General features: G+C 40.3%; 2 protein-coding genes across 2 annotated transcripts; one reads left to right on the top strand and one right to left on the bottom strand.

The window, feature by feature from the left end:
* Window positions 1-79: 79 nt before the first annotated feature.
* Window positions 80-12,238, top strand: chaf1a (chromatin assembly factor 1, subunit A (p150)). The gene is made up of 16 exons (XM_071487417.1): window positions 80-372; window positions 1,897-1,944; window positions 2,417-3,036; window positions 3,511-3,573; window positions 3,714-3,958; window positions 4,093-4,174; window positions 5,076-5,144; window positions 5,847-6,064; window positions 6,698-6,866; window positions 7,118-7,198; window positions 8,337-8,438; window positions 8,548-8,797; window positions 9,610-9,766; window positions 10,001-10,322; window positions 10,480-10,564; window positions 11,383-12,238. Exons 1-16 carry the CDS (start codon window positions 309-311, stop codon window positions 11,493-11,495), a joined length of 2,688 nt encoding a protein of 895 aa, XP_071343518.1. The 5' UTR covers window positions 80-308; the 3' UTR covers window positions 11,496-12,238.
* An 840-nt stretch (window positions 12,239-13,078) lies between these two features.
* On the bottom strand, window positions 13,079-19,169 carry ubxn6 (UBX domain protein 6). The gene is made up of 11 exons (XM_071487420.1): window positions 18,972-19,169; window positions 18,319-18,476; window positions 17,658-17,722; window positions 17,415-17,543; window positions 17,175-17,272; window positions 16,922-16,997; window positions 16,729-16,813; window positions 16,327-16,546; window positions 15,740-15,870; window positions 15,462-15,610; window positions 13,079-14,884 (listed from the first exon to the last, which is right to left on the bottom strand). The coding sequence occupies exons 1-11, from the start codon at window positions 19,052-19,054 to the stop codon at window positions 14,759-14,761; spliced, it is 1,320 nt and encodes a 439-aa protein (XP_071343521.1). The 5' UTR covers window positions 19,055-19,169; the 3' UTR covers window positions 13,079-14,758.
* Window positions 19,170-19,311: the final 142 nt, after the last annotated feature.

Below are 19,311 nucleotides of genomic sequence, written 5' to 3'. Positions count from 1 at the left end.
GCCCCCGGCGGTGACCGCTGACTTGGCGCTGACCAATCAGAGGAGGCTATTGAAGCGAGCGACTCACTCCCGCCAATTCCGACTGAGGAGCGCGAGGCAGGCGGCGGGGTGAAGCAGGGAGTATGAGGGAGCCAGGACAGACAATGCGTAATGTTTTATCCCAAATACACGTCGCTTAAATAGCAGTACAGCATCTGGTTTGTCATCGGGGGCTTTTTTCAGGTTGTCTAAACGAACCGTGCCGGCGTTTTGAAGTTGTTTTGCCCCAGAATACCACAAACGAGAGGAGCCCCGGGTCGGTGGTTGGGATGTTGGCCGCGGAAAACCCATCTGTGGACGGACATTTGGCAGCATCGACTCCCCGAAGAAGAGGTAATGCTAATGCCACTTCTAACCAGCCTGCAAATGCTCCCAACAACATGCAGAAACGTGTATTATTATCATGCGGACTTGAGCAGTTTCGCCTTTGCTAATTGGCGAGCTCTTAATTAAGGAAAGCTTAGTTTTAAAATAGACCAGTCAGTTTATCAACGCTCACTTAGGTAATGCCGACAAACTCGTTTTTCCCAACGAGATTTATACACGTTTGCTATTGTCACTGTCGTAAGACAAACCTTAACTTATTTAATGTGAAACTCGGCCGCTAACTTTCCAAACGTCCAAGCTATCTGTGTACAGCTAACTTGCTACCTGGTCTTGGTTGCGGTTAGGGCTCAGTTTAGTTTATGGAGATGAATTAGGATCAGATTATGTATCACAGGAGAGGCTTCTTGGGGGTAGACACGGTCAGATACGCTTATGATCAGGTAGAGGTAAGAGGGAAACATCGATAGACCTCGACACAACACTGGCATTGCTAGTTGCTTTCTCGGCAGCTCAACCGTCAGATAAACAAAAACGTCACGTTAACGCAACTTATGCCTGAAAATACTAGTGTTTTACTCGTGTTTTCCATCCACAAGTCTGTTGCTTTGTCGTTAAAAGTGTTTTTAAAAAAAAGTGTGGCCAACTGTGCTGCCTGCTCCGTTGCTAGCTCATAGCTCTGCCTGTGAAAATTGCTAGTTTTGTGGCGTTAGCAGACAAGCTAGTGATGTTAGCACCCAAACATGAAAGCCGGTTTCATAGGTGAACCTCTACAGCTGCTCCTTTGCCGTCGCTGTTACATACATTCAAGCTCCTTGTGGCTGTTAAACACAGTGTTTTAGCCCTTCAGCGTAATCGTAAGAGGTTTTCAGTGAGTTATTATGGTCAGGCAGGCAGCCTTTGGTTGACAGCCCCTAAGGTGCTTGCCCTGCGGACTCGACTGGGCCTGTTGCACCGGCTGATACACCGGTTGGCGGGAGAGCAAACCAAACACAACCATTACATTCATTGTAACACTGTAACAGTAGCACACCGACATTACAGGCTATTGTGACATTTAATGAGGCACCTTAAAAACAGCTCTTGGGCGGTTTTGCAAGTGGATAGATGACACATTAAAACGGGCTGATGAGGATTTTAAGACACACAGTACAGTAGCTGCACTGGCATGTGGTTAATACAGTAGCAAAGTAACGTTACGTTGCTGCAAGCGCAGTATCAATAATCAGAGTGGCTGAGTGGAGTTGTTAATGTGTTAAATGTGTGGTCCGCACAAAGGTTGTTTAAAATATGGTAATTTAAATGAACTACATACTGGAAGCTTTATTTTCAGTGAATGTCGTTTTAAATTCGCACTGTCTTTTCATCTGCCACAAAAAGCTTATCGGTTAACCTGTAGGTTCAACTTTTGTCAAAACTGTCATTTATTGATTTTGTCTCCCAATTTCAGGGCCAGTTAATTATCCCAGACATGGAATATTTAGTACGGACATTAACTGTTCTCTGATGTACCTATGCTTTTGTTCTTTTCAGGCATGGATTGTAAGTCAAGTAACAATGCCAACAAGAAACTTATACAAGGTAAAATCAAAATTTAATTGTCATTTTTCAAGATTTTTGATACTATCGAAAGATTAAGAGAATAAGCCATTATCTGATACCATTAATGATAATCTAGCATGGAGGGTTGATACTTTAATGCTATCCCAGTCTAATCACACCTTACATTGATAGTGCCTACTAATGATTGTTGCATCTTTGTGTATTTCTTCAGCCCTCTTGATTAATTCCCACTTTTGACTATTTTTGATCAATCCACACTTCTGTTATATTTACATAGGAACGTAAGTGCAAATAGTGGAACTATTAACCCTACTAATACACACCTGATTTTCACAAGTTAAGATTCAGTTATGCTTTTAGTTATATCTATGAATGTAACAATTTGATGTAAAAATATATGTTATTATGTGGACAGATACAATTCAACAACTCTAATAGTAACTCAGAGTGTGATTTTATTAATTTCTTCCTCTTTTTATTCTGCCTGCAGCTCGCCTCCCATTCAAGCGTCTGAACCCTGAACCTAAAGAGAACCAGCCACCAAAACGCCCCTGTGGACATGCCTGCCCTGAACCTACAGACAGGGAGAATGAGAATGAGTCCTCTCCACTCCCTGTGCACAGCGGACCACCCTTGGTTAATGGTCGTGGGCCCCTTGATGGTTTCCTGAGCCGAAGGCGCCCTGCAGCCTCAGATGAGAACACGGTTGTTGATCTGACTGAGGACAAAAGTTTGTCTCCTGTTAAGTGCCTTGTTTCACCTGCTCCTGCTTCTCCCTGCCTCAAAACAAAGGAAAAGCATCAGGGCAAAGACAAAACTGCCTCTACTGAGAAATCCAGCGACATTGATCACACTCCTAAAACACACACTTTAGACTGTGTAGTAGTCAACAATGATGAAGAAGAGGAGATGGAGGATGAGGATGGGAATCAGACGGCATCTATCTCGCAGCTCGACACAACGCAGGATTCTGATAGTGAGCCAGAGGAGCAGAATGAGTCAGGAAACGTCTCCAGTTTGGGAAATAAGTCCGTGCTGTCAGCTTCATCAGTCAGCTCTATGTCTGACAGCTCACCAGAGAAGTCCAAGACTGATGACCCTACACCCACAGTATGCAGTGTTGCTTTTTGTTTAATTCCACCAAGGGTTGTGTAAAATTAGGCAGTTTACTATCATACAAAATTAATTCCATTGAATTTGCTTGGTAATGCATTACAAAGAAAACATGATTTCAAAGTACAGCATGGTAATACAAAGTGTCACATTAGGTATCCGCTATATTGATATAATCAAATATCTGTTTATTTGGACAAATACCTCTGCTGATAATGTAATGACAGCATTTTGAGGATGTCTATAAGCTCATTCAGATATATTGTTGATATTTATTGACTAGAACATTAAATTTGTTGTTTCACATTTAATACTGTGAAACACCCACAATATTTTGGTCAAATCTTAGTCTTAGATATAGTACAGTATCAATATTATTGCAATAATTTGTCCAGATATAACTTGTGCAAAGAAAAAATGTCAGATGTCAGACAGTGAGTATCAGATTTGTTTTCCCTCTTCTCCTCATAGGAGCCAAAGACCACCCCCAAGACACCAGCAGATCAGAAAAAGATCAAGAGACGCTCATTGAAGGTGAGACTTCTTGTTTTCAGTTTAAAAATATGGCTTCAAACGCAACCTGAGTTATTATGTGTTGTATTTCTCACCAACTTCATCATTTATTAGAGGTGTTATTTTAGCAGAAGAGAAAAGCTGACTGTTTGCAATTTTAGAGTTTACAAGAACAAGAGGAGAGACTTCGTTTGCGACAAGAGAAGGAACGACAGAAGGAAGAGGCTAAAGCTGCAAAAGAGAAAAAGAAAGAAGAAGCTCGCAAACTAAAGGAGGAAAGAGAAAGGGAAAAACGGGAGAAAAAGGAAAAAGATGAGCGAGAGAAACGAGAGAAAAAAGAGAAGGAAGAGAAAGAAAAGGCAGAGAGGTTAAAAGCAAAAGAAGAGCTACGGAAGTCCAAGCTAGAGTGAGTAATGCAAGATTCCTGTTATTCTTGAATCAAGGTTTAGCCATTTGACATGCTTTCAGTGCCATAAGTCTGTGTTGATAGAACTGGTTTAAAACAAGTATTGATTTTGGTGTTCTTAAAATTTGCCTTAGGGCCAAGCTTGAAGAAAAACGGAAGAAAGAAGAGGAGAAACGAATGAAGGAAGAAGAGAAACGGTTGAAAGAAGAGAAAGATGTAAGTTATAAGTTGATGTAGAGGAGTGTTGGTATGAGCTATACTATCGGTCAAAAGCTTCAGAACACCCCAATTTCCCTGGTTTTATTGAAATTTAAGCAGTTCAAGTCCAATAAAACTGCCTCAAGCAAAAAAAAGGTTAAGGTCACTGAAAACTGAAAAATTGTGTAAACATGATAGAAAACTGACCTTTTTCAGAGTTGAAGAAATTGGTTAACTTAGTGCTTTCTGAAAGTAAATAAAGCCTTGAAAATTAATCCAAACAATTCATTTGGCCTAACTTTTGTTGATGACTTACAAACCCACTGTCTGTACAAAGGCAGTGTTGGAACAAATTGCTACTACTGATGCATTATTAGGATTGTACTATACTGCAGGAAGTAGTGCTGTACATTCAGCCAAGATTGGTGAGAAAAAGACAAGCAACAAAGGAAGATGGACTACTTGATCATGGGTTCATCCTTGAGCAAGATAATGAGCCGAGACAGGTGATGGCTTCACACGGTGGAGGACAGACACAGTCACCAGGCTTAAACCCCATGGAGCTGGTTTGGGATGAACTGGACAGATGGGTTAAAGCAAAGTAAACTATAAGTGCAACTTCTGAAACAGTGTGGGGATGAACTTTGCAACCAATATTTAATTTTGTAGAAAGCACGACACAAGTGCGTTCAGCTGCTGAGTGAGTCAAAAATTTAGATTAAATTTAGGATCAAAGATTCCATGATTCCCTGTTTTGTTTTGTTATTCTAAATTTGAATTATTTACTTGTTCTGTGTTTTAATTTATACTCAGACATCACACTGTAAATTTTAGTAACATCTGGAAAAACTGAGTTGTTCTAAAACTTTTGAGGTTGATTTTATTGAATAACTGTTGATCAATGTGTATCTGTTTACAGCGCCTCAAAGCTGAGAAGGCAGAAATTACACGGTTTCTACAGAAACCCAAGATCCAGCAGGCACCAAAGGTTAGTAGGTCCCACTCCTCATAACACCAAAATGTGAGATTGGCTTCACTTAGCCTCTTGTGCGGTGGGTTTAGCCCCTTTTGAATATGTTTTGTTTATTACAACAGTGCTCATTAGAGCTCTACGTTGTTGCCCGAAGCAATTAATTTAACATCTTTTGGGGAATAATCTACATTATTATCTTAAAGAATGTTTGATTAGGTTGTAGTACATACTGTGATTTCTTGTAACATTGCCTCCTTTTTTACTAAATCTAGTCAAAATGCATATATATATATATATATATATATATATATATATTTTTTTTTTTTTTTAAACCAAAGCCTTTGCTGTTTATTTTGGCCTCTCGTCCACATGTAAGTTACATTTTAGGCCAATGTAAAGGGGCCTTTTGAAAACTTCCAGGGCAAAGATGTTCAGATGTTTTTGGTGTTAACGTGTGGGCAGAGAAAACAGGTTTAGCTACTGTAGCTATTACAGTTGGCAAACACTATTGTTGTTTGCCAACTGTAACTGGTGATGGCCAACATGGCTTTATGGTTAAGGTTATGTTGCTGGTTGATTTGGCATGTTCTTGACAGCTCTTGACACGAAGATTTTACAACTAAAGGAGGAAAACCCCTATTTTAATAGTGAAATAGCCTTAAGATAATAAGTGCAAATAATATAACCACAACATTTTTGGTCCCTTTGCCATTTCAGACGCTTGCAGCTGCATGTGGAAAGTTTGCCCCTTTTGAGATAAAAGAAAACATGTCTCTGGCACCACTGTGTCGGGTTCAGTGTGAGGACTCTGTTTTGGAGGAACTGGACAGGTGTTTATTGAACCCTGCTGATAACCTGAATGGACTGAAAGACTGGATTGGGCAAAAGCCCCGCTGGTCAGGACCCACCAATCCCAGGCAGACGAGCTCGCTCAGGTGAGACTTGAAATGGCCATTATCCTGATCTGCAGACTCCACTTACCTCATGGTTGCATCATATTAGTAACCTCTATTTTTGTTACTGAAGTGAGGACTGTTTTATTTCTATTTTTTTGCAACTGATAAGAACATCACAGTCTGATACTTATAAAATGTGGCTGTAGTGACAAAGGGAATACCAGTTAAGCTTTGTTAATCCTTTAATGAAAAGTATTTCTTCAGTCCAAGGCTTAATACAAGGAAGCGTCTTCAGATTGCTTGTCCTATCCAGCCAATGGTGCAGAACACAGACATTTAGTTTAATATCTTGTAGGACAAAGAAAGGCTTCAAATTCTCACATCTGAGAAGCTCGAACAAGCAACATGCACCATGGTTCACACATTCCCTGAGCAACCTCAGCCACATGAATTTGCCATGGGCACCTTCAGAGTGTGTGCATTATTGATCTTATTTACATATAATCCAGTCCAACCTGGACCGGATGGGCACAAAGCCAGAATAAATGTTTGATCACTTCAGGTACCACATGCGTATGAATAGATTTGGAGAAATGACTCGAAGTAAACTCTCCTGTATCTTTATGACTAAATGTCTTTGTCTCCATCTCCTCGTGTGTACTATTTCCTCAGTGAGATTATAACAGTGGAGGGGCCTAAACCAGATGGTGTGCCAGACCGTAAACGTTATGGACCCATGAAGCTCTTGCAGTTCCATGAGAACTACCGTCCAGCGTACTGGGGCACCTGGAGTAAGAAGAGTTCACACATCTCACCTCGTTGCCCCCTCAGACATGACAAGGTAAAACTATTTTACAAAGGCATATTTCCATTCAGTTCACGGAGATCCCAGCATTCCTAAGCATTACATACTTTTTAAATGGTTGATGAATTGTATCATATTGGAAGATGTTTAAATGTTACACAGAGGTCTGTATCATCTGAGAAACCAGATTATAACCCTGCAATTTTGCTTTGATTTAATATTTGCACTTGATCCAAGTATTGTATTCCTGTAGCTTTCACACTTAAAGCTGATGTCTGTCACCACAGGATTTGTTGGACTATGAAGTGGACAGTGATGAAGAATGGGAGGAAGAGGAGCCAGGAGAGTCCCTGTCACATAGTGAAGGGGTAAGTTTCATTGGAGGATGAAAAAGTATGGGTGTTTTTTTTTTTTTTCTTTCTTTCTTTTTTTTTCCAGTATTTTTTCTGTTTATGTTGTGTCCACATCAGTGCCCAGTGTTGTTACCTGTATGTGTCCTGGCATCTACAGATCACATGATTATTATCGTCCTTGCCAATGAAGCACACATACATTTTTTGGAGCTTTCTTTTTATTTGTGTTTTAAAATTAAAGAAAAGAGGGATGTGGGCCACACATTAGTAGAAATTAGTTTTCAGTTACACATACAATAAAGAACACCCTTCATACATAGTATGAAGTCTATTTTCTTGCAGTGTTTATGTATTGATCAGATCGTAGTCTGAAAGTCAGTTTCTCCAAACAGTGTATGATTTGTTTTTTCTTCTCAGCCACTGCTTTCACTTTCTCTCAATACAATGTAAAAATCAACTTGTAGACCCTTGAAACTGGCAGAGAGGTTGTAAGCGAGGACCAATTTATAGAATTCACAGACGATATTTTCATGAAACTCAACACAACTAACAGTCACACATTGATGTTTTGAAAATGATAGTGGTTGGGTTGCTGAAAAGTTTGCTATTTGGTTGCTGACTCAAAATTTCAAACACAACAAAGCTGAGCTTTCAAAGCAGCCTCTGCTCACACCTCCCATCTAACTTGTAATTTGTATGGCAATAAGATGCTCACTGATGTGTCATATTAAGCATCTGTCTCTTCAAGCTGAAAAGCAATCATTTCAAAATGTAGTTTACAAACATGCAAACATTGGCATCATCCTTTTTCAAGGCTTCATAATTCATTCTTTGAAACTGAAATGATGCCCTACAATATTAAATGACTTGAACCACAACCTTAATGAGTCCTTGTATGGCTTTTTACTTTAGCTGATACTTGTCAGAATCTGTATCACACCAAGAAAGTACAGGGGTTGAATGAAGTTGATATTTGAAAAATTAAAGCATATCGAATGTTGTTGGAGTCTTTAATGAATTTATCAGCATGAAAGGAAATATGGTTGCATTATTTCTCTGAAAAACAAAGGACACACTCATTATTTGTCTTGTCTTTAAACAAGGAGAGGGTGATGGTGCTTTTAAAAGACTTTTAACTCTTGATCATTTTCAGGAAGATGAGGAGGAAGGAGGTGAAGATGACGATGACGACGACGATGGCTTCTTTGTTCCTCATGGCTACCTTTCAGATGATGAGGGGGCACTGGAAGAGGAGGTATGAAGGGAGCTACAATATTGTCTCCCTAATCTGAAAGACAGGTGTTTTTTCTTGTTTCAAACTTTGTCCTGTTTGCACCACTATTAACACACTTGCAACCTCCCAGGAGGGTGGAGACCTGGAGAAGCAGAAGCTGCGTCAGAAACTGAAAGCGAGGGAGTGGGACGAGCTGATGTCCACCAAGAAGAAGATGAAGGTGCTGGAGCCAGTGATGAGGGGCTGCGTCTGGGAAGGAGAAGGACCTGGTTTGGATCTCCTCCAGCCTTATGCTGTGTGTCTGGTTGAGCCTTTACCCAAGGCAGACACCAGCCTCAGCCCAGAGGAGCAGTCACAGAAATGTCAGAAAGAAGCACAGTGTAAGTGTGTGTGTCGTGATTCACTTAGATACATGGATTTAAGTTGGAAACAGCTCCTCTTTAAGTGATGCACTACAAGGAACTGAGTCCCTAATAGTTAGTCAGCCATTGGGCTGTGAGTGGCTGACCGTTTTTGTGGTTTGTGTGGCTCCATCAGCTTTAGATTCCCTCATCAGCAGGCAATACCTTACATTGACAAGCTATTTTTTTCAAAATCATGCATCCGTTATAACCATTTTGGCAGAAACTTTGGAGGTATTCCTTTTTTCTTGTTTTTAAGTGGAAGAAAACTAAGTAAATTGATGTAAAATGTGTTGGTGCCTTTGCCATCAGCTGCTAGAAATATCATTAGTAACTTGCTTGTGTGTGCTGCTATTTATTTATTTTTTTTATATATAAACTTGCTCATCTTTATTTCCTGGTTCAGTAAGAATTATTACATAATTAGTCATTTTAGTAAGTAGTAATAGTTAGTTCTACATGAATAAATGTTGGCTTGATTAGCCCATTTTTCTCTAGGCAGGTTTACCTTAAATTATACTTTAACTGGTTTATGAAAAATTGATCTTAAAATGTGTTTTTGTGACCCCTGGCAAGGAGGTTATGTTTTCACCCATCTGTTAATTTGTCAGCAGGATCACTTATACTACTTTAATATATATAATATAATACTGAACTTGTGCAAGGGATGAGCCAGGGAATGTTGTTTGACACTGGCCTTGGTGGAGCTTTGCACTCTGTGTTTAGTTCTAGTTCTTATTTAAAAGTTAATATTGCTTTGCTCTAAAAATCGTCTAATGTTTCTCCCACAGTACTTGGTCAGCTGCTACCTCTGCTGCATGGCAACGTCAACAGCAGCAAAGTGATCATCACTGAGTTTCAGGAGTTTTGTCGAAAGCAGACCTCATCCTCATCATCCCCCTCTGAACTGTCCAGCCCTCAGAGCCCAGCAGAAAACATTCCTACCAGGTGAAACAATATTTGGTCATTCACAAAACGAAATTATTTAAATAGCACAAGTAAATATGATATTAATATCCTTCTGATAATTCTACCCTCCTTTACCGACTCTAACAACCAGTTTGATTGTAAAACATTTTTGCCATTCCAATAAGTAGTTGTAACAAGCTGCTACACATCTCTGTACATCAATATTTACAGTGTAACATCAATTAAATTTTTTTCACCTCTTACTTTCATCAGAATACAGCTGAAGCGCCTCATAAAGAACAATGCTGTTTATGAGAAGCGCTCAACCTACAGACGCTGCTGCTGGTATGTGCACACAGAAGTCCTGTCCTCTTTTGGTCAGGAGGCTCTTCCAGTGCCCTGCCAGTGGACCTACCTCACCACAGGAGCTCGAGAAGAGTCCCGTGAAGAACCACAGGCGGCCACAGGCTCTCAGGGAAACTCTCCCACTACACCTCAGACTTCCTCCACCACGTCCTCATCCTCCAACAAAAGGAAGAGCACAGGCAGCATGTCAATCACCAAGTTCATGAAGAGATGCACTGATGCTGAGCAGGTAGAGAAACGTCCTTAAACAGATCAGTTTTTCATTCACTGTAACATTTTAGCTCTTTGTGTACCACTTCTATCATCTTATCATCAAAATATGGTTTTCACAAGGTTATTGTAGCTTATTGCCGCCTCAACTAGTCTTATTTCTTTGTCTTTGCCAGACGGAAGCAATGGAGGCAGATGGTTTTCAGGCTGACACTGAGGATGATGATGAGGACGACTGTGTCATCATCTCCACACAGAGTGGTGAGTTACACAGGAGGAATAAAAAGCTTTCATAGTCAAGTTTTAATATTTCTTCCAGATTCAGACCACTTGCAACATTGTTATTTTTAAGATGTATGACCAAGTACATGTTGCTAATAAATGGGTTTTAAAATGATTGCTGATGTTATTGTCACTTAGACCAGCTCTGGTGATGAATTAGGACACTGACCCACTTAATTGACATTAACACCTCAACTACATGCAAACCAAAGATCTATAGACACATTTTCTTATTACAGATAAGTCACTGCTGGCGTAGCTTAATTTGAATCGTTGAGCAATTCCACAAAGATCTGTGCCTCAGTTAAGCTGACTGGATGATCCAACTCCTGTTGGGAAGTGGGTTCAAAACAGAAGAAAAGGAAAGAAACAACTATTATACAAGTGGTGTGTTATTAAGAGTACAAAGATAAAACAAATTGCCATACAAACATCTCAGAACAACCCCCATGAACATTGACTTCAGTGAAGCTCAGGGAAGGAAATTCCAGCCTTAAGATGACAGGACTAATACTGCTCATGTCTCGTTGATCTCATGTAACTGGAGCTGGGCGAGATTGGCCTAGTTTAGCATAAAGACTAGAATCAGGGCGGATGCTAGCCTGGTTTTGTCCAAAGTTTTAAAAAAATATATGCCGCAAGCACATTCAGTGCCCAGTCAAATAGAAATGTAAAAACAATTATTAACATCTCATCTCTTATTCATTTACAAAAATCTGCAAACTGGGTTCTATCAGCCAAACTTGATAGAATCCAGTTATAAAATGGATGCATAATTGTTAAATTTTACTCTCTAGGCCCAACCAGAGAGAACTCCTCCAGTGAGGGAGACGTCGTCATGGAAGTCACCCCCTCCGACACAGCGGCTCTTCCTGTGACCAGCGCTGCTCCTACACTCGCCACTGCCTGAGGATGGGATAGACCCTCTCCCCCAACAAAACTACTCCTGTTTCCTCGAAACTCCTTCCTGGTTCTGAACTCTACCGTGTCCAAGACAGAATGAAGTCTTCAAACAAGATGAAGCACCACGCCCTGGTACAGGCAACTCAGCAGGCGGAGTCTGCAGAGTGCCGTGGGTTCCCTCTCAACTTATATTTTTAAAGGAGTCAGGAGCCATTTTTCCAGTAAAATCTAATTGTCAGAATCTGGCTTGATCATTGAGGGCTGGTTTGTCCAGTGTTCACTAACCATGGGTCTGATTTTTGTATTGAAGTTTCTGTCAGGCGTAAGCGGAAGGTGAACGTCTTTCAGTCACTGCTTTACCTACAACAGATTGGGTTGAACAGAGGGAGGAAGAGCAGAATGGAAATACCTGATATTCACGAGAAGAAGCATCCAAGACATCAAGAACAGCATTAGTTACGGTTTTGAAATGTTGAATTCATGATGTGAAATTCTCACGCTCTAAATGTATATAGTTTACCGGAAAATAGAGTTGGGAAATGAGAGGCTTAAAGTCCCATCTGTACATTTCCCTTTGATTTCAGTGGGTGCATTTATTCTGCAATTTCTAATTCTGCCAATTCTCTGGTGTAGTTGCTAGATCTGTACTTGTACAGTTAGGTCCAGTGTCACAATGTTTTATAAATATGTATTTTGTGTATTTTCAAGAATACTTGAACAGGATGAATTCATTAAACATGAATAAAAGTACTGCACTTTTATCTTCTGCTCATTCCTCACCCCTTCATCTGGCTGCCTCAGACTGGCTAATATTTATCAGGTTAGTTATACTGGTTAGTTAAGAATCATTTTTACAAATACTGGAGTCTGTTTAACAGTGAAGGTAATATGGCTGCACTGCAATTGTGGGAACATAAGCAAGTTCCTCTTAAGTTTCCTGGAAAGGACGTTGTCACTAATTATAGGGAAAATCACCTGAAGACAAATTTCACATCTTTACATGTCCAGTTGACCTTCTGTGCACTAAGACTCAAAGCTAGACAGCAGTTGACTGAAATTTAGTTGAAAGTGGACCAACTGAACACACTCTTTCCCCTGAGATGTTCAGTACCAGATGTAATGCATATTAAGAAATTTAGGGGAAAAATAAATCAGGAAAAGCTGCAATTATTCCCCCATCCATAGCAAAACTGCTTAAGCACTGACAGGGTTGTTTTCCAGGGTTGCTGGATTTTGCTGCCATCTGCTGCTGGGCCAAGTTTTTACATGAAGCTGCCACCACCAAGATTCATGGTGGATTTAGTGTGTTTCTGCTGATGTGTCCATACAACAAATGTAGTGCAACAGGTGAAGCAGCAAAAAAAGCCTTTACTTAGACATTTCATGTTCACATTTCAGCTTTAAGACATCCTAACCTGTTTAATTTAGTGTTTTAAAGGTTTTGGTTTGTGTTGAATAAAGCTTTTTAAGGGAACTTAGCTTTGTAATGGTTGTTGTATAATACACAGTCTGTCATGTCTAGTCATGTGTCAGTAGTTAAACAGACTTGCCTCATAATAGTGTTTATTAAACAAAAATTATGATCCAGTGCAAGTGATTACTTTTTTTTTAATTACAGGCAGGTTAAAAAGCAACAGAACAACTCAGAACATCTGGACAGATCACAACTGCTCACTAATTATTTTAATAAGTTTACAATGCTGATAAAACACTTAAACCCTTCCATTGAATACTTGGAGTGCAGAAATGTTGCTTATGGCAGACATGACCTTACAAATGCTGAGACTCTACCAAATTCGGCATGAAACGGATACTTGAGATCAGCTCGTTTCTTAACAAGCAGCAGATACAAGTTGTGTTTTTGGTGTGCAACTGAAATTGATACAGGGTTAAAGTGGCAAGGAAATAAAAAAAAAAAGACACACACAGACACAACCCTACAAATTTAACTTGGGATGCATTAGATGAGTGGTGAGAGGTAGGTTGTTGTCATCTTAACCAACCACAGGCAAGAGAAGCTATAAATAGCTTTTACACATTTGCCTGTTATATATTCTCATACAGCAAAACCACCACCAAAACAAATGTATTAACCTTCAATTATGCATTTCAGAAAAAAAAGGTGGATCTGAAACATCTAACATGAAAGCCAGAGCAAGTTGGTTGCATGAAGTTTCTTCAGTGAAACCATCTATCACTAAAGAAGTGAGTAGCTGTAATTTCACATTTAGGGTGCTAAATGTGAAACACCTAGTGTTTTATAGAGTTTAAAATAAAATACAAGGAAATATTTTGGTATTTTGGCTAACAATAATAAAAATCATTGTACACTGGGGACCTTATCTGTAAATGTGTGTCCCAGCTTTGGACCAAATCAAACTATCCAGAAGAAACATGTTTGATTTATGATTCATGATCTGGGCTTGTGCTCATTACATTTGAAGTTTTGATTATCGGGAGCAACCACGAAAGCCTGTTTGCTGTACAACACTAAGGAGTGCAAGGCCACTGCAGAGAAACAGAAGCTTAAGTATGTTTACGCTCACGGAGCAGGACTCCTACCAGAATCAGACGAGTCGACCATCAGATGACAGATTAAACACTTAGTTAACCTTGAACACTGCCAAACAAAACAAAGCAAGTCTTCAGTCAAGCCCGAACACCCAGCAGCTTTTAAAATCAAAGGGGCTACTGTAGGTGCTGAGATACTAAATACAATTCAACAACAGTATCCTGATTTCACTATGTGACTGTGCAGTCGATGGTGCACACTTTAGTCTTCTTAATGTCTTCTTTTGTCTTCTAAACGTTTGTGGAAGCAAGATGGACTGTTTAAAAAAAAGGGGGAAGTGGTGACACAGTGAAAACAAGGTCTCTCGACATGCCACATGAAGTATAAGTGATTGGTTGACTCAGGGGTAGAGCACAGGACTGCTGTCTGTTTACTAGCATGTACATGTACATTCAGGATGCATCACAAAACAACACTTGTCCCTTGGTTTCTCCTTAAATCTGTTAGTAGTGTTTCTTTCAACAGAATGTGTTGCTGAGACAAACTGCAGGGTAACATACTCCCCACAGCGGAAACAGGCGTATGCTCAGCACAACAAGCGCATTAGGGTGAAGTTACCCCTAGTCTATCACTGCTAATGACATAAGTTAGCATTTGTAAAAACACACTCATCACTAGTTTTTTGTAAGGAGCGATTTCAACCCTGAGGTGCCAGGGAGAAAGGTAGCAGGGAAAGTTCAGGGACAGAGTACGTCTGCTCAGTTCAGGGTCCTAATGGTTTCCAGCAGCTCTGGTTTGAGAAGGGTCGGGCTCTTTCCACCTGCAGCTGCAATATCGGCCTGCACAGCGGCATCCCAGGCAAAGGTGAGCAGAGCTGCAGGGACCTAAGAAAAAACATACAGTCATACTTCAATAATAACTGACTGGAGGAAACAGCAAATACATAAATAAATAAACTAAAAATTACACTTTGTATTTACTGGGCCTGCAAGTCAATATAGACAGTTAAATAATGGCAAACGATGAGCACAAGTTACCAGAGCACAAGTTGTTCAATATACAATGTAATAAAATGGACAAAACTAACAAATGTTTGGTCTTTTTACAAGATAAATTCTCCATATGATGTTATTTATATTTTTCTAAAAGACAAACTCATTTGTTTCTAAAAATTGTCAAACTCATTTGTTCCTCCTAAAGACTTAAATCTTAAAATTTGGTGCTTTAGTAACTATTCATGGCAGCAGGACATTGTACAGTTCTGTGGCATTGAGTCAAAATAAACTACAATATCTGTGTTCATAATAATAAGGGAACATGGGGTCTTGGTCTTTTCATTGTTTACAGTCAAAAAATGAAGAATATCATCAACCCTAAATGATTAATACATGACAAAAAAGTAATCTAGATATACTTCTTTGTGTAGGCCAGTTTCATGAGATGTCTCCAGTTTCAACTCACCAAGTTACGCTCTGCAAGAGCAACATCTTCAGCTTCTTCTAGTTTTTGACCTCCAGGAGCGATCAGCTCAAAGGGCTGCCACCCGTCCAATAGCGACTCCCGTACAAACCCAAACAACACAGGCAGCCGGTCCCACGCATAAAAGGTCCCTGGGATCACAAATTGTACTTACTGACTCGCTACCACTTGTATGAGGGCTATCAACCAATTTTTAAAAGTTTTTGAAAATGACAACTAAACTTCGGAATTAAAATTTGGATTAAAAAGGGGGTTCTTACCTTGTAACAGATTTCCATCAGGCAGTCTGATTCTGAGCAGGGTGTAGTTGTATTTCCTTCTCTCCCTCTGCTCCTCTTTCTCCCTCATGGCTTTTGTGCGCAGCATCGTGTTCTTCTCCACCAAATCACTCCTGAGAAACACACACAAGGTCAGTAAGTGCAAGCTCCTTAAAAGGTTACCTTCTGCTGATGGACAAACACTAATGGACCACAGTAATGGGAGGTGTAAGTGTTGCACACTTTGGTATTTTTTGACTAGAGAGTCACTACCAGAATCACAGATGGCTGTAGTTTTCACTGCGATTAGATGTGTCTTATGGTAAAATAATGCATATTGAAAATCTGAAACAGAGCAAAAAGGTTTTGTCTCAGACTGGAGAGGATGCTACCGATTCAAAAAAAAAAAAAAAAAAAAAAAAAGGAATACAGTCTTTAAACCACCCTTCACTGCTGGATTGCAGTTAGTGTTGACTCATTTTACATCAGCTATAGATTTAATTTTAATTGAATCCTTTTATTAGTGTATCAATCTATAAATGCAGTTCCTACAACTTAGACTGGAGCATCTATTAACAAGGAGTCTGTACCTCTGCTGCTGCTCCTTCTTCAGCTCCTCTGCCGTCAAGTTGTAGAACTCTGGCGGCAACTCGAAGCGTTGGGCGTTGGGCGAGGGTTTGAAGGCTTGAGGCTGTCTGTCCAGCTGAGCTCTGACTGGCTCTCCTCTCTGAAGACGATCCCTCCTCTCCTTCATCAGCTCCAGGGCATCAGGACTCTGCTCTGGTAACACCAGGAACTCCTCCTCCTCTTCTGATCAGGAAAGGAGAGCATGAGTGAAAAGATGGTGTGACTGTTGATTAAGGCGTGTGTTTGCCAGGTTTACTTTTTTATGGATCTGTTAACTGTGATATATCAGTGAAAAACCACTGGTCGGTTCACAGAAAACAGCCTGCTGATATTTATCAAAAGCATCAGGATTCATTTCAATTTACCTTGACCCTCCACAGGAAGCATTATGCTTGTGAAGCCCAGGGCCTGCAGGAACTCTCTACTGCCCTCCACAGAACGTACTTTCTCCTAAAATAAAACAAAAGTAGAAATCAGCTAAAACAAATTCAAAATATCTTCCTTATCTTACTCCTCAGAGAGATTCCATAAAGTCTGAGACTCTAGTTTCTTACACACCTGAAACACCTTGTTGCTGAGTTTAATCTTCCTGTATTTCTCCTCTGTGGGACACTTGCATATATTTTCCACATACCTGTTGACAAAACAATGAATTAACATGAAAAAACAGGATTCTCTAAAATATTAAGTTCATCAAGAGATTTAACTCTGAGACAATAGTTAAAGAAACAGCTCAAAAATCAAAGCCAGTTTTGGTTGAAGATAATCTTTCACCTGTCATTAGTACCATTGTCACAGCCTAGTGTCTTACTTGCTTATGATGTCCACAGCAACCTTCACTTTCTCTTTGTCCTTGTTAAATGTGTGGACCATCATAACAGAGGCCTCAACTGCGTCCTCCTCAAACCTCTGACAGTGAAAACAGAGTGCATGTTTTATCAACAGTACTGGCTAAGATGTCATGTAATCTCTTTCAAAGCACAGTATTACGCTGCAAGCGCATTCCAAATCAGGCTAAAACAAGAACGAGTGACGATATATTCGGACGTACCATTAAAATGGCCTCTTTAATGTGTACTTCCCTCTCACTCTTAGTTAATGTGGCTCCAGTTAGCGGACAGGTGAAATACACACCTGACACTGAGAGACAGGCGGGATCTTTCACTGGCACTTTGGATCCCTGGAGAGAAATTGTCATTAACTAATATCATCAGACTAAATACTTGTCACTGTAGAAATATTATCTTAATAATGTCACTTTAGAAATAACATAACAAATCAGTGTAATACGTACCTCTGCGTTAGCTGCCTTATCTTTTTCAGCCAGTGCAGCCGCCTCTGCCTCCAGTTCCCTTTTAACTACAAGCAAATGCAGATTATATGTATTTTCTACTGACCAGTGTATTTGGTATAATTAACATATCATCAACAATATTAAAATAAATTGTGGTTCTTTAGTCAATGTCTTATCTTGCAGTCTGAAAAGAAGATGACCATAGATGACTGAAATAACTATAGACTATAACCATTACCCAATATTAAAGCACTCAAATGCCATCTGTTAATTCATTTCAACAGCCATACCCACTCCTAGATTTCATGGTTCGGACATTTTAGAAAATCTCAAACAAACAAATGTGGCCTGATCATATAGGCACTAAGTAAACATAATAAGACTACTAATACCAGAGATGCACCATGATGTTTTTAAGTCAGTGCCAGTGATCCAAGTTGTCCAAAGTTGTGCAAAGAACTATAATGATGTGTATTTTCCACAAAGCACATTCAGCAACCCTTCTCCCAGCCCCTTACTGAAGCCTCTTTCCACAATTGCATGTTATGACTTAAAGATAGTAACATTACTCAAATCTTAAATTTAGTTTCAGTCACCACCCAGAGTGATTCATTGCAAATGCTTCTGCATCACTGCAAGTGGTCACGGCTGCGTGTCTCACCCTGGCTCCTGATGGCGTCCTGAGACGTGTGGACCTTCGGGCGGGAATGCTGTTCAATCCTGGCCAGAGCCGCGGCTCCAGCCCTCTGTGCTCCTTCACTGGGGGCATGGCGGTGATGCTTGGCACTGGAGCTGCTCTGCAACACCTCGGGGTTGCCTCTGTGAGCACAGAAAAGCGAAGTTAGGAGACACACTGCGACTTCCCGTTGGCCCTCAAGCCTCCCCCCCCAACCTGAAGCTAACCCAGGCTATGTCCCTACACTATAGAGAGCCCATTACCTAGAGAGCAGTGAAACCCTGGGTGGTTTAGCCAACATGGCGAGTAGAAGTTTCTTTACGTTGCTTAAACCATTGACTAAATAATCTTGTTCAAGGATTACCCGTTAGCTGGTCTGAAATTAGATGGACGCCTCCCACTGTGCTGAGTGTTATATAATCAATTTGCGCAATCAATAAATCAATAAACGCAACCTAACACACGGTGAAAACCAATAATCAACACTGTTGCAGTTAGCTTTACGACATCAACCCACTAATCAATTACAACCAGCAGCTAGCTATCAGCTAACTCCATTTTACACAGCGCTAACTACAGCTAGCCGCGCGGCTAGCTGTAGTTAGCGCTGTAGCAGCTGAGAAAAGTTTGTCATTTGCCTGGTGTCTTCTGTTAGCTTCTTCCCAGGTCCCGCTGATTTAAATTTAATGTCCTTTTTAATGTCATCAAAAAACTTCTTCATTTCCTTGAGCTATCGGTGAAAATATGGCCGGAGAGACGGAGCACCTAGCTGAGCTTAGCTAGGAGGAGGACCAAAACAAAACTGTTTCTGCTGACTGAGAAACTGCTTCCGCCTGAGCAAGGGTCGTGTCGCCGCCGTGTGGCACAGTTGAAGACGGAACTATAAAACTGTGCTGCCTGTGTTTTATAAAACACCTCTGGCTGAGATATGTGTGGGAAATTGTACAGTGTGCATGCTTTACCTGGCAATAGTCGGAG

Source organism: Trachinotus anak, unplaced genomic scaffold (genome assembly GCF_046630095.1).
Source record: "Trachinotus anak isolate AG129_WGS33_773 ecotype Australia unplaced genomic scaffold, CSIRO_AGI_Tana_v1 ptg000010l, whole genome shotgun sequence".
In the NCBI taxonomy this organism is placed as follows: domain Eukaryota; kingdom Metazoa; phylum Chordata; class Actinopteri; order Carangiformes; family Carangidae; genus Trachinotus; species Trachinotus anak.
The sequence above is the reverse complement of the archived record's forward strand: the minus strand, read 5'-3'. Positions and strand labels throughout refer to the sequence as shown.

What these genes read in the sequence shown, in the direction of transcription:
- chaf1a (XM_071487417.1), top strand. Translation starts at nt 309, where the DNA reads ATGTTGGCCGCGGAAAACCCATCTGTGGACGGACATTTGGCAGCATCG. An exon ending in CTACGGAAGTCCAAGCTAGA is followed by an intron (nt 3,959 to 4,092) that starts GTGAGTAATGCA and finishes AATTTGCCTTAG; the next exon opens with GGCCAAGCTTGAAGAAAAAC. An exon ending in ATGTCAGAAAGAAGCACAGT is followed by an intron (nt 8,798 to 9,609) that starts GTAAGTGTGTGT and finishes TTTCTCCCACAG; the next exon opens with TACTTGGTCAGCTGCTACCT.
- ubxn6 (XM_071487420.1), bottom strand. Translation starts at nt 19,054, where the DNA reads ATGAAGAAGTTTTTTGATGACATTAAAAAGGACATTAAATTTAAATCA. An exon ending in AAGCTAACAGAAGACACCAG is followed by an intron (nt 18,477 to 18,971) that starts GCAAATGACAAA and finishes CTGTGCTCACAG; the next exon opens with AGGCAACCCCGAGGTGTTGC. An exon ending in GGACGCCATCAGGAGCCAGG is followed by an intron (nt 17,723 to 18,318) that starts GTGAGACACGCA and finishes ATTTGCTTGTAG; the next exon opens with TTAAAAGGGAACTGGAGGCA.